This window comes from Oncorhynchus masou, chromosome 11, assembly GCF_036934945.1.
Source record: "Oncorhynchus masou masou isolate Uvic2021 chromosome 11, UVic_Omas_1.1, whole genome shotgun sequence".
Classification (NCBI taxonomy): domain Eukaryota; kingdom Metazoa; phylum Chordata; class Actinopteri; order Salmoniformes; family Salmonidae; genus Oncorhynchus; species Oncorhynchus masou.
In genome coordinates, this window is record NC_088222.1 from 12719082 (window position 1) to 12736322 (window position 17241).

The 17241-nt window shown below is 45.4% G+C and overlaps 1 protein-coding gene across 1 annotated transcript in view; it reads right to left on the reverse strand.

The window, feature by feature from the left end:
• Positions 1–853: 853 nt before the first annotated feature.
• Positions 854–17241, reverse strand: part of LOC135548127 (tyrosine-protein kinase JAK2-like) — a 72924-nt gene continuing 56536 nt past the window's right edge. The window contains exons 12-24 of the mRNA XM_064977418.1: positions 16776–16910; positions 16458–16545; positions 14992–15119; positions 14670–14808; positions 14217–14368; positions 13548–13698; positions 13128–13261; positions 12175–12364; positions 10468–10592; positions 4057–4229; positions 3750–3861; positions 1692–1805; positions 854–1619 (exon numbers count right to left, since the gene is read on the reverse strand). Of these exons, the coding sequence (XP_064833490.1) occupies positions 1512–1619; positions 1692–1805; positions 3750–3861; positions 4057–4229; positions 10468–10592; positions 12175–12364; positions 13128–13261; positions 13548–13698; positions 14217–14368; positions 14670–14808; positions 14992–15119; positions 16458–16545; positions 16776–16910 (1749 nt within the window). The 3' untranslated portion in view covers positions 854–1511. The remainder of the gene's footprint in view (positions 1620–1691; positions 1806–3749; positions 3862–4056; positions 4230–10467; positions 10593–12174; positions 12365–13127; positions 13262–13547; positions 13699–14216; positions 14369–14669; positions 14809–14991; positions 15120–16457; positions 16546–16775; positions 16911–17241) is intronic.

A 17241-nucleotide genomic window follows, 5' to 3' on the forward strand; every position in this document is an offset into this window, starting at 1 on the left:
AACAAATATTGCTATGTAGCGACACTATAATGAAGACATTTTCCAACTGGCAGTGCACAGCATCCTAGACTCGTGAAGTTATAGAATATTACAAAAGGGGAAGCACATAAGTCAACAATTCCTTCTGCGTGTTACTTTGCAATAGCCCAAGATTTCATGGTACGACGATAAGTAGGCGGGTGCTTAGAGAAAAAATAAATAAAGGTTGCGCCCTTTGTCAAACATCTCCCTTCATTGTTTTTTCATCACCCTTTCCTCCCACATCTTTGTGTCTCTAAAAGCAGTATTGCTTTATTAGTTCTTCCCTTAGGTGAAAAAGAGAAATGTGGTTTGACATAATCCACTTGAGTTAAGGAAGAAGGCAGTTGAACATCCTTTACTAACTGTACAGTACATATTCTGTGTTGCTTTCCCTCACGTGCCTTCTGTGTCGCCGTTAACACATCATCAACAGCTGGGTGTTCTGTGTTGCCGTTAACACATCATCAACAGCTGGGTGTTCTGTGTCGCCGTTAACACATCATCAACAGCTGGGTGTTCTGTGTCGCCGTTAACACATCATCAACAGCTGGGTGTTCTGTGTCGCCGTTAACACATCATCAACAGCTGGGTGTTCTGTGTCGCCGTTAACACATCATCAACAGCTGGGTGTTCTGTGTTAACACATCATCAACAGCTGGGTGTTCTGTTAACACATCATCAACAGCTGGGTGTTCTGTGTCGCCGTTAACACATCATCAACAGCTTGGTGTTCTGTGTCGCCGTTAACACATCATCAACAGTTGGGTGTTCTGTGTCGCCGTTAACACATCATCAACAGCTGGGTGTTCTGTGTGTTAACACATCATCAACAGCTGGGTGATCTGTGTCGCCGTTAACACATCATCAACAGCTGGGTGTTCTGTGTTGCCGTTAACACATCATCAACAGCTGGGTGTTCTGTGTCGCCGTTAACACATCATCAACAGCTGGGTGTTCTGTGTCGCCGTTAACACATCATCAACAGCTGGGTGTTCTGTGTCGCCGTTAACACATCATCAACAGCTGGGTGTTCTGTGCTGGAGAGAGTCAGAGTCTGAAAGAAGGCAAACAGTGAAAACATCTCCAAATGGAGAAATGACGGCAACAAAGTAACAGCATATGGTAATTTCAGAGATCCCAAGAATCCCTGAAAAAGTGGCTATGTTTGAACACAAAGTAGACCATTTTTGAGACTTTGTCCCAGAATGCCATTGGTAATACTCCCCCGTTTTCTGCGCTCTGCTCCAGAAGACGGTTGGGTCAGGTGACTTCAGTGTCGTTGTCTTTTAGAGTTGAGGCGTCGTCAGGGATGTATTCATTAGGGCACACCGTAGCAAAGCGCTTTGCAACAGAAAAAGGAAACTGAGCGTTTCTTATTGGACAAGTCCAGGTAATCCCTTTCAGTCCGTTTGGTGCCTAATGAACACAACCCAGGTGATCGGTGTGGGCTGGGCCAGGCCCCTCCAGCAGAGACCTCCAGGAAGGGTTTCTCAGCCCTCCTTACTGTCCCGGAACATGTCCACGGTCTGGGCTAACTTCTTGAAGGTGGGCCGTAGGGCTGGATCAATGTTCCAGCACTCGGTCATCATGTGCTGGATCTGAGGGGTACAGAGGGAGGCTCAAGGTTACGTTGCAATCAGAGGGACACTAAATTAGACAGACAGACTCACCTCCTCAGGGCATCCCTGGGGAGCAGGCAGTCTGTATCCTTTCTTCAGGAGATCTATGAGGTGATACACTATCATCTGACCCTGCTTGTCACGGCCCATCTTATCCATGAACGCCTGGAGAGGAGGAGGAGGGTGATATGAGAAAGAGGAGCAGGATGAGAAATAGGGGGAGGATGATGATGATGAGGGGGAGGATGAGGGGAGGGAGGGAGAAGGAGGAAGAGGGAGGAGGAGTAGGGGGAGAGTGGGAAGTGGCGGTAAGAGCTGTGTTAATTACAGCAGGATGGTAGGTAAAACTAATCAAATTTGCAAAGAGAAATGCATTAGTGGAATTATCTATAAACCTTGTACAGAGACCACAGTGGGATAAGAACGTCTCAATAGACATAATTATGAATATAACAAGTGTTATTCAAGCTCTTTCCACAGTAAGCAGCATCAAAGAGAGAAAGGTTGACAGACGGAGACAGAGGAGGCATCAAAGAGAGAAAGGTTGACAGAGGAGGCATCAAAGAGAGAAGGGTTGACAGAGGGAGACAGAGGAGGCATCAAAGAGAGAAAGGTTGACAGAGAAGGCATCAAAGAGAGAAAGGTTGACAGAGGAGGCATCAAAGAGAGAAAGGTTGACAGAGGAGGCATCAAAGAGAGAAAGGTTGACAGAGGAGGCATCAAAGAGAGAAAGGTTGACAGAGGCGGCATCAAAGAGAGAAAGGTTGGCAGAGGAGGCATCAAAGAGAGAAAGGTTGACTGAGGCAGAGGAGGCATCAAAGAGAGAAAGGTTGACAGACAGAGGAGGCATCAAAGCGAGAAAGGTTGACAGAGGAGGCATCAAAGAGAGAAAGGTTGACAGAGGAGGCATCAAAGAGAGAAAGGTTGACAGAGGAGGCATCAAAGAGAGAAAGGTTGACAGAGACAGAGGAGGCATCAAAGAGAGAAAGGTTGACTGAGACAGAGGAGGCATCAAAGAGAGAAAGGTTGACAGAGGAGGCATCAAAGAGAGAAAGGTTGACAGAGGAGGCATCAAAGAGAGAAAGGTTGACAGAGGAGGCATCAAAGAGAGAAAGGTTGACAGAGGAGGCATCAAAGAGAGAAAGGTTGACTGAGGAGGCATCAAAGAGAAAAGTTGACAGAGACAGAGGAGGCATCAAAGAGAGAAAGGTTGACAGAGGAGGCATCAAAGAGAGAAAGGTTGACAGAGGAGGCATCAAAGAGAGAAAGGTTGACAGAGACAGAGGAGGCATCAAAGAAAGAAAGGTTGACAGAGGAGGCATCAAAGAGAGAAAGGTTGACAGAGGAGGCATCAAAGAGAGAAAGGTTGACTGAGGCAGAGGAGGCATCAAAGAGAGAAAGGTTGACAGACAGAGGAGGCATCAAAGCGAGAAAGGTTGACAGAGGAGGCATCAAAGAGAGAAAGGTTGACAGAGGAGGCATCAAAGAGAGAAAGGTTGACAGAGGAGGCATCAAAGAGAGAAAGGTTGACAGAGGAGGCATCAAAGCGAGAAAGGTTGACAGAGGAGGCATCAAAGAGAGAAAGGTTGACAGAGACAGAGGAGGCATCAAAGAGAGAAAGGTTGACAGAGGAGGCATCAAAGAGAGAAAGGTTGACAGAGGAGGCATCAAAGAGAGAAAGGTTGACAGAGGAGGCATCAAAGAGAGAAAGGTTGACAGAGGAGGCATCAAAGAGAGAAAGGTTGACTGAGGAGGCATCAAAGAGAAAAGTTGACAGAGACAGAGGAGGCATCAAAGAGAGAAAGGTTGACAGAGGAGGCATCAAAGAGAGAAAGGTTGACAGAGGAGGCATCAAAGAGAGAAAGGTTGACAGAGACAGAGGAGGCATCAAAGAAAGAAAGGTTGACAGAGGAGGCATCAAAGAGAGAAAGGTTGACAGAGGAGGCATCAAAGAGAGAAAGGTTGACAGAGGAGGCATCAAAGAGAGAAAGGTTGACAGAGGAGGCATCAAAGAGAGAAAGGTTGATAGAGACAGAGGAGGCATCAAAGCATTACAGATGAAAAGGGAAAGTGTGAGGTGGAAGAAGAGGAGCAGAAGAAGATACGTACTGCCGGAGGACTGCAGTTCTTGTCACTGAACAGCTCATAGAGGACCACTCCAAAGCTCCACACGTCAGAGCCCACTGAAAACTTACTCTCTGTCAGAGACTCCGGGGCATACCTTCAACACAACAAAGTCAAATAAACTCACACACAAAATAAATACACAGAGGATTGTGTCAGAAAAATACAGATTACTTTAAAATCAGGAAAAAAAATACACAGACTCATTCAAAAGACAAAGAGATGTTGGAGGGAAACAAACGTATGATTCTCCCCTCGGTCTGCTGAGAGAAGTTGTGGTATCTTTTCTCACCAGAAGATGGGGCTCTCTCCCGGCTCTCTGACAGTGTAGTAGTCCTTGTCCTGAGGCAGGACCTTGGTGAGGCCAAAGTCTCCGATCTTCACCCTCAGCTCACTCTCTACCAGGATGTTACGCGTGGCCAAGTCACGGTGGATGTAGCGTTTGGTCGCCAGGTAGTCCATGCCCTACAGAACACACAGGTGGAGGCTGTTGTTTTACCATGGGAAACCCTAAGGATGCTCCACATACCTCAACAATATATCTATATACATACTTCTCAAATAGATATTGATAAAATACATATTAACTGATGGGTCAATTCATTGAAAGAGACATTTCTTTCCGCCGGTTTCTTTTGACCTCAGTAATGATGAGCAGCAGTGATGACATAACATCAATTATACCATCAATCAATCAAATGATGATGATGATAACATACCATCTCTGGTTAGCTGTTTTTACAGTATTACAGGAGTACATGATGACAGGAGTAGAGTATTACAGGAGTAAAGCATTACAGGAGTAGAGGAGTACAGCATTACAGGAGTAGAGGAATAGAGCATTACAGGAGTAGAGGAGTACAGCATTACAGGAGTAGAGGAGTACAGCATTACAGGAGTAGAGGAGTACAGCATTACAGGAGTAGAGGAGTACAGCATTACAGGAGTAGAGGAGTACAGCATTACAGGAGTAGAGGAGTACAGCATTACAGGAGTAGAGGAGTACAGTATTACAGGAGTAGAGGAGTACAGCATTACAGGAGTAGAGGAGTACAGCATTACAGGAGTAGAGGAGTACAGCATTACAGGAGTACAGCATTACAGGAGTACAGCATTACAGGAGTACAGCATTACAGGAGTAGAGGAGTAGAGGAGTACAGCATTACAGGAGTAGAGGAGTACAGCATTACAGGAGTAGAGGAGTACAGCATTACAGGAGTAGAGGAGTACAGCATTACAGGAGTAGAGTAGATTACAGGAGTAGTACAGCATTACAGGAGTAGAGGAGTACAGCATTACAGGAGTAGAGGAGTACAGCATTACAGGAGTAGAGGAGTACAGCATTACAGGAGTAGAGGAGTACAGCATTACAGGAGTAGAGGAGTACAGCATTACAGGAGTAGAGGAGTACAGCATTACAGGAGTAGAGGAGTACAGTATTACAGGAGTAGAGCATTACAGGAGTAGATTACAGGAGTAGAGGAGTACAGCATTACAGGAGTAGAGGAGTACAGCATTACAGGAGTAGAGCATTACAGGAGTAGAGGAGTACAGTATTACAGGAGTAGAGGAGTACAGCATTACAGGAGTAGAGGAGTACAGTATTACAGGAGTACAGCATTACAGGAGTAGAGCATTACAGGAGGAGTAGAGGAGTACAGCATTACAGGAGTAGAGGAGTACAGCATTACAGGAGTAGAGGAGTACAGCATTACAGGAGTAGAGGAGTACAGCATTACAGGAGTAGAGGAGTTACAGGAGTAGAGGAGTATTACAGGAGTAGAGGAGTACAGCATTACAGGAGTACAGCATTTACAGGAGTAGAGCATTACAGGAGTAGGAGCAGGAGTACAGCATTACAGGAGTAGAGGAGTACAGCATTACAGGAGTAGAGGAGTACAGCATTACAGGAGTAGAGGAGTACAGGAGTATTACAGGAGTAGAGGAGTACAGCATTACAGGAGTAGATTACAGGAGTACAGCATTACAGGAGTAGAGGAGTACAGCATTACAGGAGTAGAGGAGTACAGCATTACAGGAGTAGAGGAGTACAGCATTACAGAGTAGAGGAGTACAGCATTACAGGAGTAGAGGAGTACAGCATTACAGGAGTAGAGGAGTACAGCATTACAGGAGTAGAGGAGTACAGCATTACAGGAGTAGAGGAGTACAGCATTACAGGAGTAGAGGAGTAGAGTACAGCATTACAGGAGTAGAGGAGTACAGCATTACAGGAGTAGAGGAGTACAGCATTACAGGAGTAGAGGAGTACAGCATTACAGGAGTAGAGGAGTACAGCATTACAGGAGTACAGCATTACAGGAGTAGAGGAGTACAGCATTACAGGAGTAGAGGAGTACAGTATTACAGGAGTAGAGGAGTACAGCATTACAGGAGTACAGCATTACAGGAGTAGAGGAGTACAGCATTACAGGAGTAGAGGAGTACAGCATTACAGGAGTAGAGGAGTACAGCATTACAGGAGTAGAGGAGTACAGCATTACAGGAGTAGAGGAGTACAGCATTACAGGAGTAGAGGAGTACAGCATTACAGGAGTAGAGGAGTACAGTATTACAGGAGTAGAAGAGTACAGCATTACAGGAGTAGAGTACAGCATTACAGGAGTAGAGGAGTACAGGAGTAGAGGAGTACAGTATTACAGGAGTAGAGGAGTACAGCATTACAGGAGTAGAGGAGTACAGTATTACAGGAGTAGAAGAGTACAGCATTACAGGAGTAGAGGAGTACAGTATTACAGGAGTAGAAGAGTACAGCATTACAGGAGTAGAGGAGTACAGCATTACAGGAGTAGAGGAGTACAGCATTACAGGAGTAGAGGAGTACAGCATTACAGGAGTAGAGGAGTACAGCATTACAGGAGTACAGCATTACAGGAGTACAGCATTACAGGAGTAGAGGAGTACAGCATTACAGGAGTAGAGGAGTACAGTATTACAGGAGTAGAGGAGTACAGCATTACAGGAGTAGAGGAGTACAGCATTACAGGAGTAGAGGAGTACAGCATTACAGGAGTAGAGGAGTACAGCATTACAGGAGTAGAGGAGTACAGCATTACAGGAGTAGAGGAGTACAGTATTACAGGAGTAGAGGAGTACAGCATTACAGGAGTACAGCATTACAGGAGTAGAGGAGTACAGCATTACAGGAGTAGAGGAGTACAGCATTACAGGAGTACAGTATTACAGGAGTAGAGGAGTACAGCATTACAGGAGTAGAGGAGTACAGCATTACAGGAGTACAGGAGTACAGAGTAGTATTACAGGAGTACAGCATTACAGGAGTAGAGGAGTACAGTATTACAGGAGTACAGCATTACAGGAGTAGAGTACAGCATTACAGGAGTAGAGGAGTACAGTATTACAGGAGTACAGCATTACAGGAGTAGAGGAGTACAGTATTACAGGAGTAGAGGAGTACAGCATTACAGGAGTAGAGGAGTACAGCATTACAGGAGTACAGCATTACAGGAGTAGAGGAGTACAGCATTACAGGAGTAGAGGAGTACAGCATTACAGGAGTAGGAGTACAGTATTACAGGAGTACAGTTAGAGGAGTACAGCATTACAGGAGTAGAGGAGTACAGCATTACAGGAGTAGAGGAGTACAGCATTACAGGAGTAGAGGAGTACAGCATTACAGGAGTAGAGGAGTACAGCATTACAGGAGTACAGCATTACAGGAGTAGAGGAGTACAGCATTACAGGAGTAGAGGAGTACAGCATTACAGGAGTAGAGGAGTACAGTATTACAGGAGTAGAGGAGTACAGCATTACAGGAGTAGAGGAGTACAGTATTACAGGAGTAGAAGAGTACAGCATTACAGGAGTACAGTATTACAGGAGTAGAAGAGTACAGCATTACAGGAGTACAGTATTACAGGAGTAGAGGAGTACAGCATTACAGGAGTAGAGGAGTACAGCATTACAGGAGTAGAGGAGTACAGCATTACAGGAGTACAGCATTACAGGAGTACAGCATTACAGGAGTAGAGGAGTACAGTATTACAGGAGTAGAGGAGTACAGTATTACAGGAGTAGAGGAGTACAGCATTACAGGAGTAGAGGAGTACAGCATTACAGGAGTAGAGGAGTACAGCATTACAGGAGTAGAGGAGTACAGCATTACAGGAGTAGAGGAGTACAGTATTACAGGAGTACAGCATTACAGGAGTAGAGGAGTACAGCATTACAGGAGTAGAGGAGTACAGCATTACAGGAGTAGAGGAGTACAGTATTACAGGAGTACAGCATTACAGGAGTAGAGGAGTACAGTATTACAGGAGTAGAAGAGTACAGCATTACAGGAGTAGAGGAGTACAGTATTACAGGAGTACAGCATTACAGGAGTAGAGGAGTACAGCATTACAGGAGTAGAGGAGTACAGCATTACAGGAGAGTACAGCATTACAGGAGTAGAGGAGTACAGCATTACAGGAGTAGAGGAGTACAGCATTACAGGAGTAGAGCATTACAGGAGTAGAGGAGTACAGCATTACAGGAGTAGAGGAGTACAGCATTACAGGAGTAGAGGAGTACAGTATTACAGGATAATATTAGAGGAGTACAGCATTACAGGAGTAGAGGAGTACAGTATTACAGGAGTAGAGGAGTACAGTATTACAGGAGTAGAGGAGTACAGCATTACAGGAGTAGAGGAGTACAGCATTACAGGAGTAGAGGAGTACAGCATTACAGGAGTAGAGGAGTACAGCATTACAGGAGTACAGCATTACAGGAGTAGAGCATTACAGGAGTAGAGGAGTACAGCATTACAGGAGTAGAGGAGTACAGTATTACAGGAGTAGAGGAGTACAGCATTACAGGAGTAGAGGAGTACAGCATTACAGGAGTAGAGCATTACAGGAGTAGAGGAGTACAGCATTACAGGAGTAGAGGAGTACAGTATTACAGGAGTAGAGGAGTACAGCATTACAGGAGTAGAGGAGTACAGCATTACAGGAGTAGAGGAGTACAGCATTACAGGAGTAGAGGAGTACAGCATTACAGGAGTAGAGGAGTACAGTATTACAGGAGTACAGCATTACAGGAGTAGAGGAGTACAGTATTACAGGAGTAGAGGAGTACAGTATTACAGGAGTAGAGGAGTACAGCATTACAGGAGTAGAGGAGTACAGCATTACAGGAGTAGAGGAGTACAGCATTACAGGAGTAGAGCATTACAGGAGTAGAGGAGTAGAGGAGTAGAGCATTACAGGAGTAGAGGAGTAGAGCATTACAGGAGTAGAGGAGTACAGCATTACAGGAGTAGAGGAGTACAGCATTACAGGAGTAGAGGAGTAGAGCATTACAGGAGTAGAGCATTACAGGAGTAGAGGAGTACAGCATTACAGGAGTACAGCATTACAGGAGTAGAGGAGTACAGCATTACAGGAGTAGAGCATTACAGGAGTACAGCATTACAGGAGTAGAGGAGTACAGCATTACAGGAGTAGAGGAGTAGAGCATTACAGGAGTAGAGGAGTACAGCATTACAGGAGTAGAGGAGTACAGCATTACAGGAGTAGAGGAGTACAGCATTACAGGAGTAGAGGAGTACAGCATTACAGGAGTAGAGGAGTACAGCATTACAGGAGTAGAGGAGTACAGCATTACAGGAGTAGAGGAGTACAGCATTACAGGAGTAGAGGAGTACAGCATTACAGGAGTAGAGGAGTACAGCATTACAGGAGTAGAGGAGTACAGCATTACAGGAGTAGAGGAGTACAGCATTACAGGAGTAGAGGAGTACAGCATTACAGGAGTAGAGCATTACAGGAGTAGAGCATTACAGGAGTAGAGGAGTACAGTATTACAGGAGTAGAGCATTACAGGAGTAGAGGAGTACAGCATTACAGGAGTTGAGGAGTACAGCATTACAGGAGTAGAGCATTACAGGAGTAGAGGAGTACAGTATTACAGGAGTAGAGCATTACAGGAGTAGAGGAGTACAGCATTACAGGAGTAGAGGAGTACAGCATTACAGGAGTAGAGCATTACAGGAGTAGAGGAGTACAGCATTACAGGAGTAGAGGAGTACAGCATTACAGGAGTAGAGGAGTACAGCATTACAGGAGTAGAGGAGTACAGTATTACAGGAGTAGAGCATTACAGGAGTAGAGGAGTAGAGGAGTACAGTATTACAGGAGTAGAGGAGTACAGCATTACAGGAGTAGAGGAGTACAGCATTACAGGAGTAGAGGAGTACAGCATTACAGGAGTAGAGCATTACAGGAGTAGAGGAGTAGAGGAGTACAGTATTACAGGAGTACAGCATTACAGGAGTAGAGGAGTACAGCATTACAGGAGTAGAGGAGTACAGCATTACAGGAGTAGAGGAGTACAGCATTACAGGAGTAGAGCATTACAGGAGTAGAGGAGTACAGTATTACAGGAGTAGAGGAGTACAGCATTACAGGAGTAGAGGAGTACAGCATTACAGGAGTAGAGCATTACAGGAGTAGAGGAGTACAGCATTACAGGAGTAGAGGAGTACAGCATTACAGGAGTAGAGGAGTACAGCATTACAGGAGTAGAGGAGTACAGCATTACAGGAGTAGAGGAGTACAGCATTACAGGAGTAGAGCATTACAGGAGTAGAGGAGTACAGCATTACAGGAGTAGAGAAGTACAGCATTACAGGAGTAGAGGAGTACAGCATTACAGGAGTAGAGAAGTAGTGTACCTTGCAGATCTGTGAGGCGTAGTGCAGGAGCTTCTTGTAGTCGAAGCGGGCCTTGTTCTTGATGAGGTAGTCCCTCAGACTGCCATAGGGGAGGTACTCCATGATGAGACGCAGGTTCCTCCGGCCTAGGAATAGGGGAGGAAGAGGGTCAGACAGGCACCCAACAGAGGGAGGGAGAGAGGGTCAGACAGGCACCCAACAGAGGGAGGGAGAGAGGGTCAGACAGACACCCAACAGAGGGAGGGAGAGAGGGTCAGACAGGCACCCAACAGAGGGAGGGAGAGAGGGTCAGACAGGCACCCAACAGAGGGAGGGAGAGAGGGTCAGACAGACACAGAACAGAGGGTCAGACAGATACAGAACAGAGGGTCAGAGAGGAACCCAACAGAGGGAGGGAGAGAGGGTCAGACAGACACCCAACAGAGGGAGGGAGAGAGAGGGTCAGACAGACACAGAACAGAGGGACAGACAGACACAGAACAGAGGGTCAGACAGATACAGAACAGAGGGTCAGACAGACACAGAACAGAGGGTCAGACAGACACAGAACAGAGGGTCAGACAGACACAGAACAGAGGGTCAGACAGACACAGAACAGAGGGTCAGACAGACACAGAACAGAGGGTCAGAGAGGAAACCAACAGAGGGAGGGAGAGAGAGGTTCAGACAGACACAGAACAGAGGGTCAGACAGACACATTTTAATTTTTTTTATCGAGAGCCACAGTCTGGACTTATCCAATAAGAACAGATGTTTGTTTTACCTTGCAAAATGTCTTATTACAGTGTACGCTGAGGGTCCCTCTCTTCAGGGGCCCTCAGCCGTTCCTGGTTGGACTGGTCAGCTAATTAACAAGCCCCTGATTAGGGAAATCAGTCCAGGGCTACAATAACATTGTGAAATATCTGGAGGTCCCAGAGGAAAAGGTTTGAAAACCTCTGCGCTACTAAACACAACCCTGGCCTGTCTTTCACAAAATGGACACGATGCACTGATCTCCTGCCTTGGTAATTCACCTATGCTATTGTTTGAGGAAAGTGTACAATTATGAACTTGAAAATGTATTAATAAACCAATTAGTCACATTTGGGCGGTCTTGAGACAACATTTTGAACAGATATGCAATGGTTCATTGGATCTGTCCAAAACTTTACACATACACTGCTGTCATCTAGTGGCCAGAATCCAAATTGTGCCTTGGCTGGAATAATACATTATTGCCTTTCTCTTGCATTTCAAAGATGAAACAAGAAACAAACAAGAAAAGCATATTTTTTTTTCTTTGTATTCTCTTTTACCAGATCTAGGGTAGCCTAGTGGTTAGAGTGTTGGACTAGCAACCAGAAGGTTGTAAGTTCAAATCCTCAAGCTGACAGGGTACAAATCTGTTGTTCTGCCCCTGAACAGGCAGTTAACCCACTGTTCCTAGGCCGTCATTGAAAATAAGAATTTGTTCTTAACTGACTTGCCGAGTTAAATAAAGGTAAAAAATATATATATATTCTCCTACATTCATTTCACATTTCCATAAACTTCAAAGTGTTTCCTTTCAAATGGTACCAAGAAAATGCATATCCTTGGTTCAGAGCCTGTTAGATTTGGGTCATTTTAGGTGAAAATGGGAAAAAAGGGGCCAATCCTTAAGATGCACTGATTCCCTGCCTTGGTGATTTAAGTTTCTCTAGTTATGATGATGGTAAATCTCACCAGCACTGTAACACACTCCCTTGTACTTGACGATGTTGTCATGCTGAAGGGACTTGAGGATCTCTATCTCCCGTTCAAAGTCTCGGAGGTGTTCAGCTGTGCTGTGCTGCAGCTTCTTGACTGCCACAACCTCCCCAGTGTTATCCTGCAGAGGGTCATACCTGCACATCTCCACACTGCCAAAGTTACCCTGAGAGAGAGAGAGAGAGAGAGTGAGTGAGTGAGTGAGAGAGTGAGAGAGAGAGAGGAGTTAGAGAGAGGGGGAATAAAAAGTGTGGAGGGATGGAGTTAGAGAGAGTAAAATGTGCAGAGGGAGTGAAGAGAGAAAAAGAGCGACAGAGCGACTCCCATATCTACTGAGCAAAATACCACAGTGTGACATCACAGTAGCAAGATTTGTGACCTGTTGCCACAAGAAAAGGTCAACAAGTGAAGAACAAACACTATTGTAAATACAAGCATAAATATGGGTTATTTATTTTCCCTTTTGTACTTTAACCATTTGTACATCGTTACAACACTGTATAATATGACATTCAACATGTCTTTATTCTTTAGGAACTTCTGTGAGTGTAATGTTTACTGTTCCTTTTTATTGTTTATTTCACTCTTGTTTATATCGACTTCACTTGCTTTGGCAACGTTAACATATGTTTCCCATGCCAATAAAGCTCCTTAAAGTGAATTGAGACTGAGTGAGTGACAGAGAGAGTGACAGAGGGACAGAGAGTGACAGAGAGACAAAGAGTGAGTGAGAGACAGATAGTGACAGAGAGACAGAGAGAGACAGAGAGTGACTGAGAGACAGAGTGAGTGAGAGACAGAGAGACAGAGAGTGAGAGACAGAGAGTGAGACAGAGAGTGAGAGACAGAGAGTGAGTGAGAGACAGAGAGTGAGTGAGAGACAGAGAGTGAGTGAGAGACAGAGAGTTGTGGCGTGTGTGTTGTCTAACCTTGCCCAGCTGCTTGAGGAAGATGAGATGTCTCTCTTCAAACTGAGCAGGGTTTTGGTTCTCAAAGGCCCCTGGGAACCCAAACCCTCTGGCCCTGTTGGGCACCATGTCACTCTCCACCAGCAACTCATAGTCTGCAGCAGGAGACAGGACACAATCAACACCTTCTGGAAATAAACCGAAACATACATACATCCTAATCTAGCAAACATTTTTACCCAAAAGTGTCAGAGAACTGTCAACACTGACAGTGACCTAATAGCCTACATTCAGTATATGTTGCAGTCCATGCGAGAATGGAACGGACGTTGGCAGTGCCATGGGTTTAACACACCGAGCCACTGGAACAGCATCAGTGAAATGACTAGAACGACATGTTTGTCAGTCTGCAGAGCACTAGAAAGAGAGGAGACGACCGACCAGGTGTGAAGAGGCTGTTGAGGTCTCTGATAACAGCTCTGAAGGAGGGTCTGTTGGACGCCTCATAGTCCATACAGCTGTTGATCAGGTTGGCCAGCTCTGTCCACTTAGGAGCAGGCAGCTGGTGATGGTCTTCATAGAACAGACGTTTCTACAGAGGACAATAACGTCAACTATAAACAGAGGAACTCTTAATACCTTACTAATAATGGATTATTATCCTGTGCATGACAGTTGGATAGTGTGTTTTAACAAGACAAAGACAAATAACCTGATGAAGACAATGTCAGAAGACAGTTTAGGTCCCAGTGTCCAGACAAGAGAACAGTACATCAACTATGTCTCTCTAAACATAACATACTGTAACATACCAGTAAACTGAGGCACAAAACCCTCAGGTTGGACATCTTCGACTTTGATTTAAATTGATTTGATTTCCTGCTTGTAAAAACCACCTTGATATTTATCTGTAAGTTACAGTGTGGCTATACCAACAATGAGACAGAAACAGGAGATGGAGTCCTGCGCTATAGACCGTTCTGGCTCGCACAAGGCTTAGCATTACTCACTAAATTAAATTATATTAGAATTATATATGAATATATATATATAGCAAAATATAAATATTCCATGAATAAAAGTGTTAATTGCACCTCCAGAACTCCTTACCTTGGAGCAGTCCAGTGTGCTGAGTGGTCTGTCTCCTCCACTACAGATCTCCCACAGAGTGGTGCCGAAGGCCCACTTATCTGTAGCCAGAGTCAGATGTCTGTCCTCCTCTAAACACTCTGGAGGTACCCAGGGGATGCGCTCCACAAGGACTGGAGGGACAGTGGAGGACAGGACGATGGGATGGGAATACATAGAGCACACAGACATTAAATATACTCCCTTCCTGACTTCCTGAGCTGCTGTTCTCGTTTGTTTGTTTGTGCGTTGTATGCTTTTAGTGTATGAAACATTAGGAACAAACACCCAAGACGCCTTGCACCATGTGTCGCTGTGTAACCAAGCCAAACAGACTACACATAGTATTGCAAAACAACGTGCAAAAGTTCATTAAAGTACAATTTCTTAGGACAGTATCTCTTTGTAATAACTAATACAAGGGTCGGTACTCACCATCTTTGGGCAGCACAGTGATGCTGATTCCAGGGTCACTCAGTTTGATGAAGGGGGGGTTCCCAGTGTTCCTGTCCTCCTCTCGGATCAACAGGACGTTCTTGGCACACACGTTCCCATGGACCAGGCTCTTGTCCTCCTGTTATTAAATTGAACATGGCGGACTGATTAGTGGCAGATTGAACACAAAAGTTACACCATTACGGAGATATCTGCCACTTTGCAGATTCAGTTGAATTCAATATGTTTTATTGTACAAAGAGGAGAGAGAAAGTGGGAAAGATAGGGGGGGTTAATTGATGGATTGATTGATTGGTTTTACCAGGTAATGCATAGCCCAGGCCAGCTGCTTGGCCACCTCCAGCTTCCAGGTGATGTTCACAGAGCTCTTCTTCTTCTTCAGGTATGTATCCAGGGAGCCAAACTTCCCATATTCCTGCACCATCATGTCTGAAAGGGTTAGAATTCAACAAATTACAGCTGGACCAGTGTAGCACATCTACTAAAGGGGCTTAAAACTGCTAACAGAGGCGAACAGAGGAAAAGGTTGGGATGGAGACAGAGGGAGGCTAACAGAGGAAAAGGTTGGGATGGAGACAGAGGGAGGCTAACAGAGGAAAAGGTTGGGATGGAGGTAGACTAACAGAGGAAAAGGTTGGGATGGAGACAGAGGGAGGCTAACAGAGGAAAAGGTTGGGATGGAGACAGAGGGAGGCTAACAGAGGAAAAGTTTGGGATGGAGGTAGAGGGAGGCTAACAGAGGAAAATGTTGGGATGGAGGTAGAGGGAGGCTAACAGAGGAAAAGGTTGGGATGGAGACAGAGGGAGGCTAACAGAGGAAAAGGTTGGGATGGAGACAGAGGGAGGCTAACAGAGGAAAAGGTTGGGATGGAGGTAGAGGGAGGCTAACAGAGGAAAAGGTTGGGATGGAGGTAGAGGGAGGCTAACAGAGGAAAAGGTTGGGATGGAGGTAGAGGGAGGCTAACAGAGGAAAAGGTTGGGATGGAAGTAGAGGGAGGCTAACAGAGGAAAAGGTTGGGATGGAGGTAGAGGGAGGCTAACAGAGGAAAAGGTTGGGATGGAGGTAGACTAACAGAGGAAAAGGTTGGGATGGAGGTAGACTAACAGAGGAAAAGGTTGGGATGGAGGTAGACTAACAGAGGAAAAGGTTGGGATGGAGGTAGACTAACAGAGGAAAAGGTTGGGATGGAGGTAGAGGGAGGCTAACAGAGGAAAAGGTTGGGATGGAGGTAGAGGGAGGCTAACAGAGGAAAAGGTTGGGATGGAGACAGAGGGAGGCTAACAGAGGAAAAGGTTGGGATGGAGACAGAGGGAGGCTAACAGAGGAAAAGGTTGGGATGGAGGTAGAGGGAGGCTAACAGAGGAAAAGGTTGGGATGGAGGTAGAGGGAGGCTAACAGAGGAAAAGGTTGGGATGGAGGTAGAGGGAGGCTAACAGAGGAAAAGGTTGGGATGGAAGTAGAGGGAGGCTAACAGAGGAAAAGGTTGGGATGGAGGTAGAGGGAGGCTAACAGAGGAAAAGGTTGGGATGGAGGTAGACTAACAGAGGAAAAGGTTGGGATGGAGGTAGACTAACAGAGGAAAAGGTTGGGATGGAGGTAGACTAACAGAGGAAAAGGTTGGGATGGAGGTAGAGGGAGGCTAACAGAGGAAAAGGTTGGGATGGAGGTAGAGGGAGGCTAACAGAGGAAAAGGTTGGGATGGAGACAGAGGGAGGCTAACAGAGGTAAAACGATGAGGTATAATTTAGTTTGGTAATGTCACTTACTCTCCTCTCCGCAGACACACACGCCATAGGTGAGGAGCAGGTGCTTATGGGATAGCTGGCTCATCATACTGGCGGCTTCAAAGAACGACTGGAGAGAAGAGAGAGAAGAGCCACCAGACAGAGTTAAATATTGTATCGTAGGAAATGTAACCAAACATAGAAAATGAACACATTAATTGGCAAAACATTGTGCTAAATAAAATGACTGCAATGGAAGAGTCACGTCCCTTTCAAGAACCAATGCAAAAAAGACTCCCAAGTCCATCTCTTTAACACTACATGTTGTTGGCTGGAGTTGAGGAGTGGTTCTCGACCAACCTCAGAGTAGTTTCGGTGAGCCTTATCCAGGATCTTAACAAGGACGTCCATCTGGTGAATCTCTCCGTAGTCTCCCAGCTCCTTCCTCACGCCACAGAAGATCTTAGTAAACGTCCCCTGACCCAGACTGTCTTTCTGTAACACACAGGGAACACCGGGTCTGAGATCCTCTCCCCTGGTCATCCAAAACATGTTGTGATGATGCCAACACATCCGCCCCTTATTTCAATTGTATTTGTGAGTGTTTATTTCTATGTATATTTTATTAACCTACATTATTCATCTCATAGTTGAGATCTCATGCCACCATTTCACCTGAACCAGTTAAGGAGCAACAATTCAGTCTCTGATTGAAGTCCTCTATCATGTGTGTGAGTGGCAATGTCTGCAGGTACATGCAAGTGTATGTGACCGTGTCACAGGTGAAAGAGGTCACAGGTGAAAGAGGTCATTACACCATGATAGG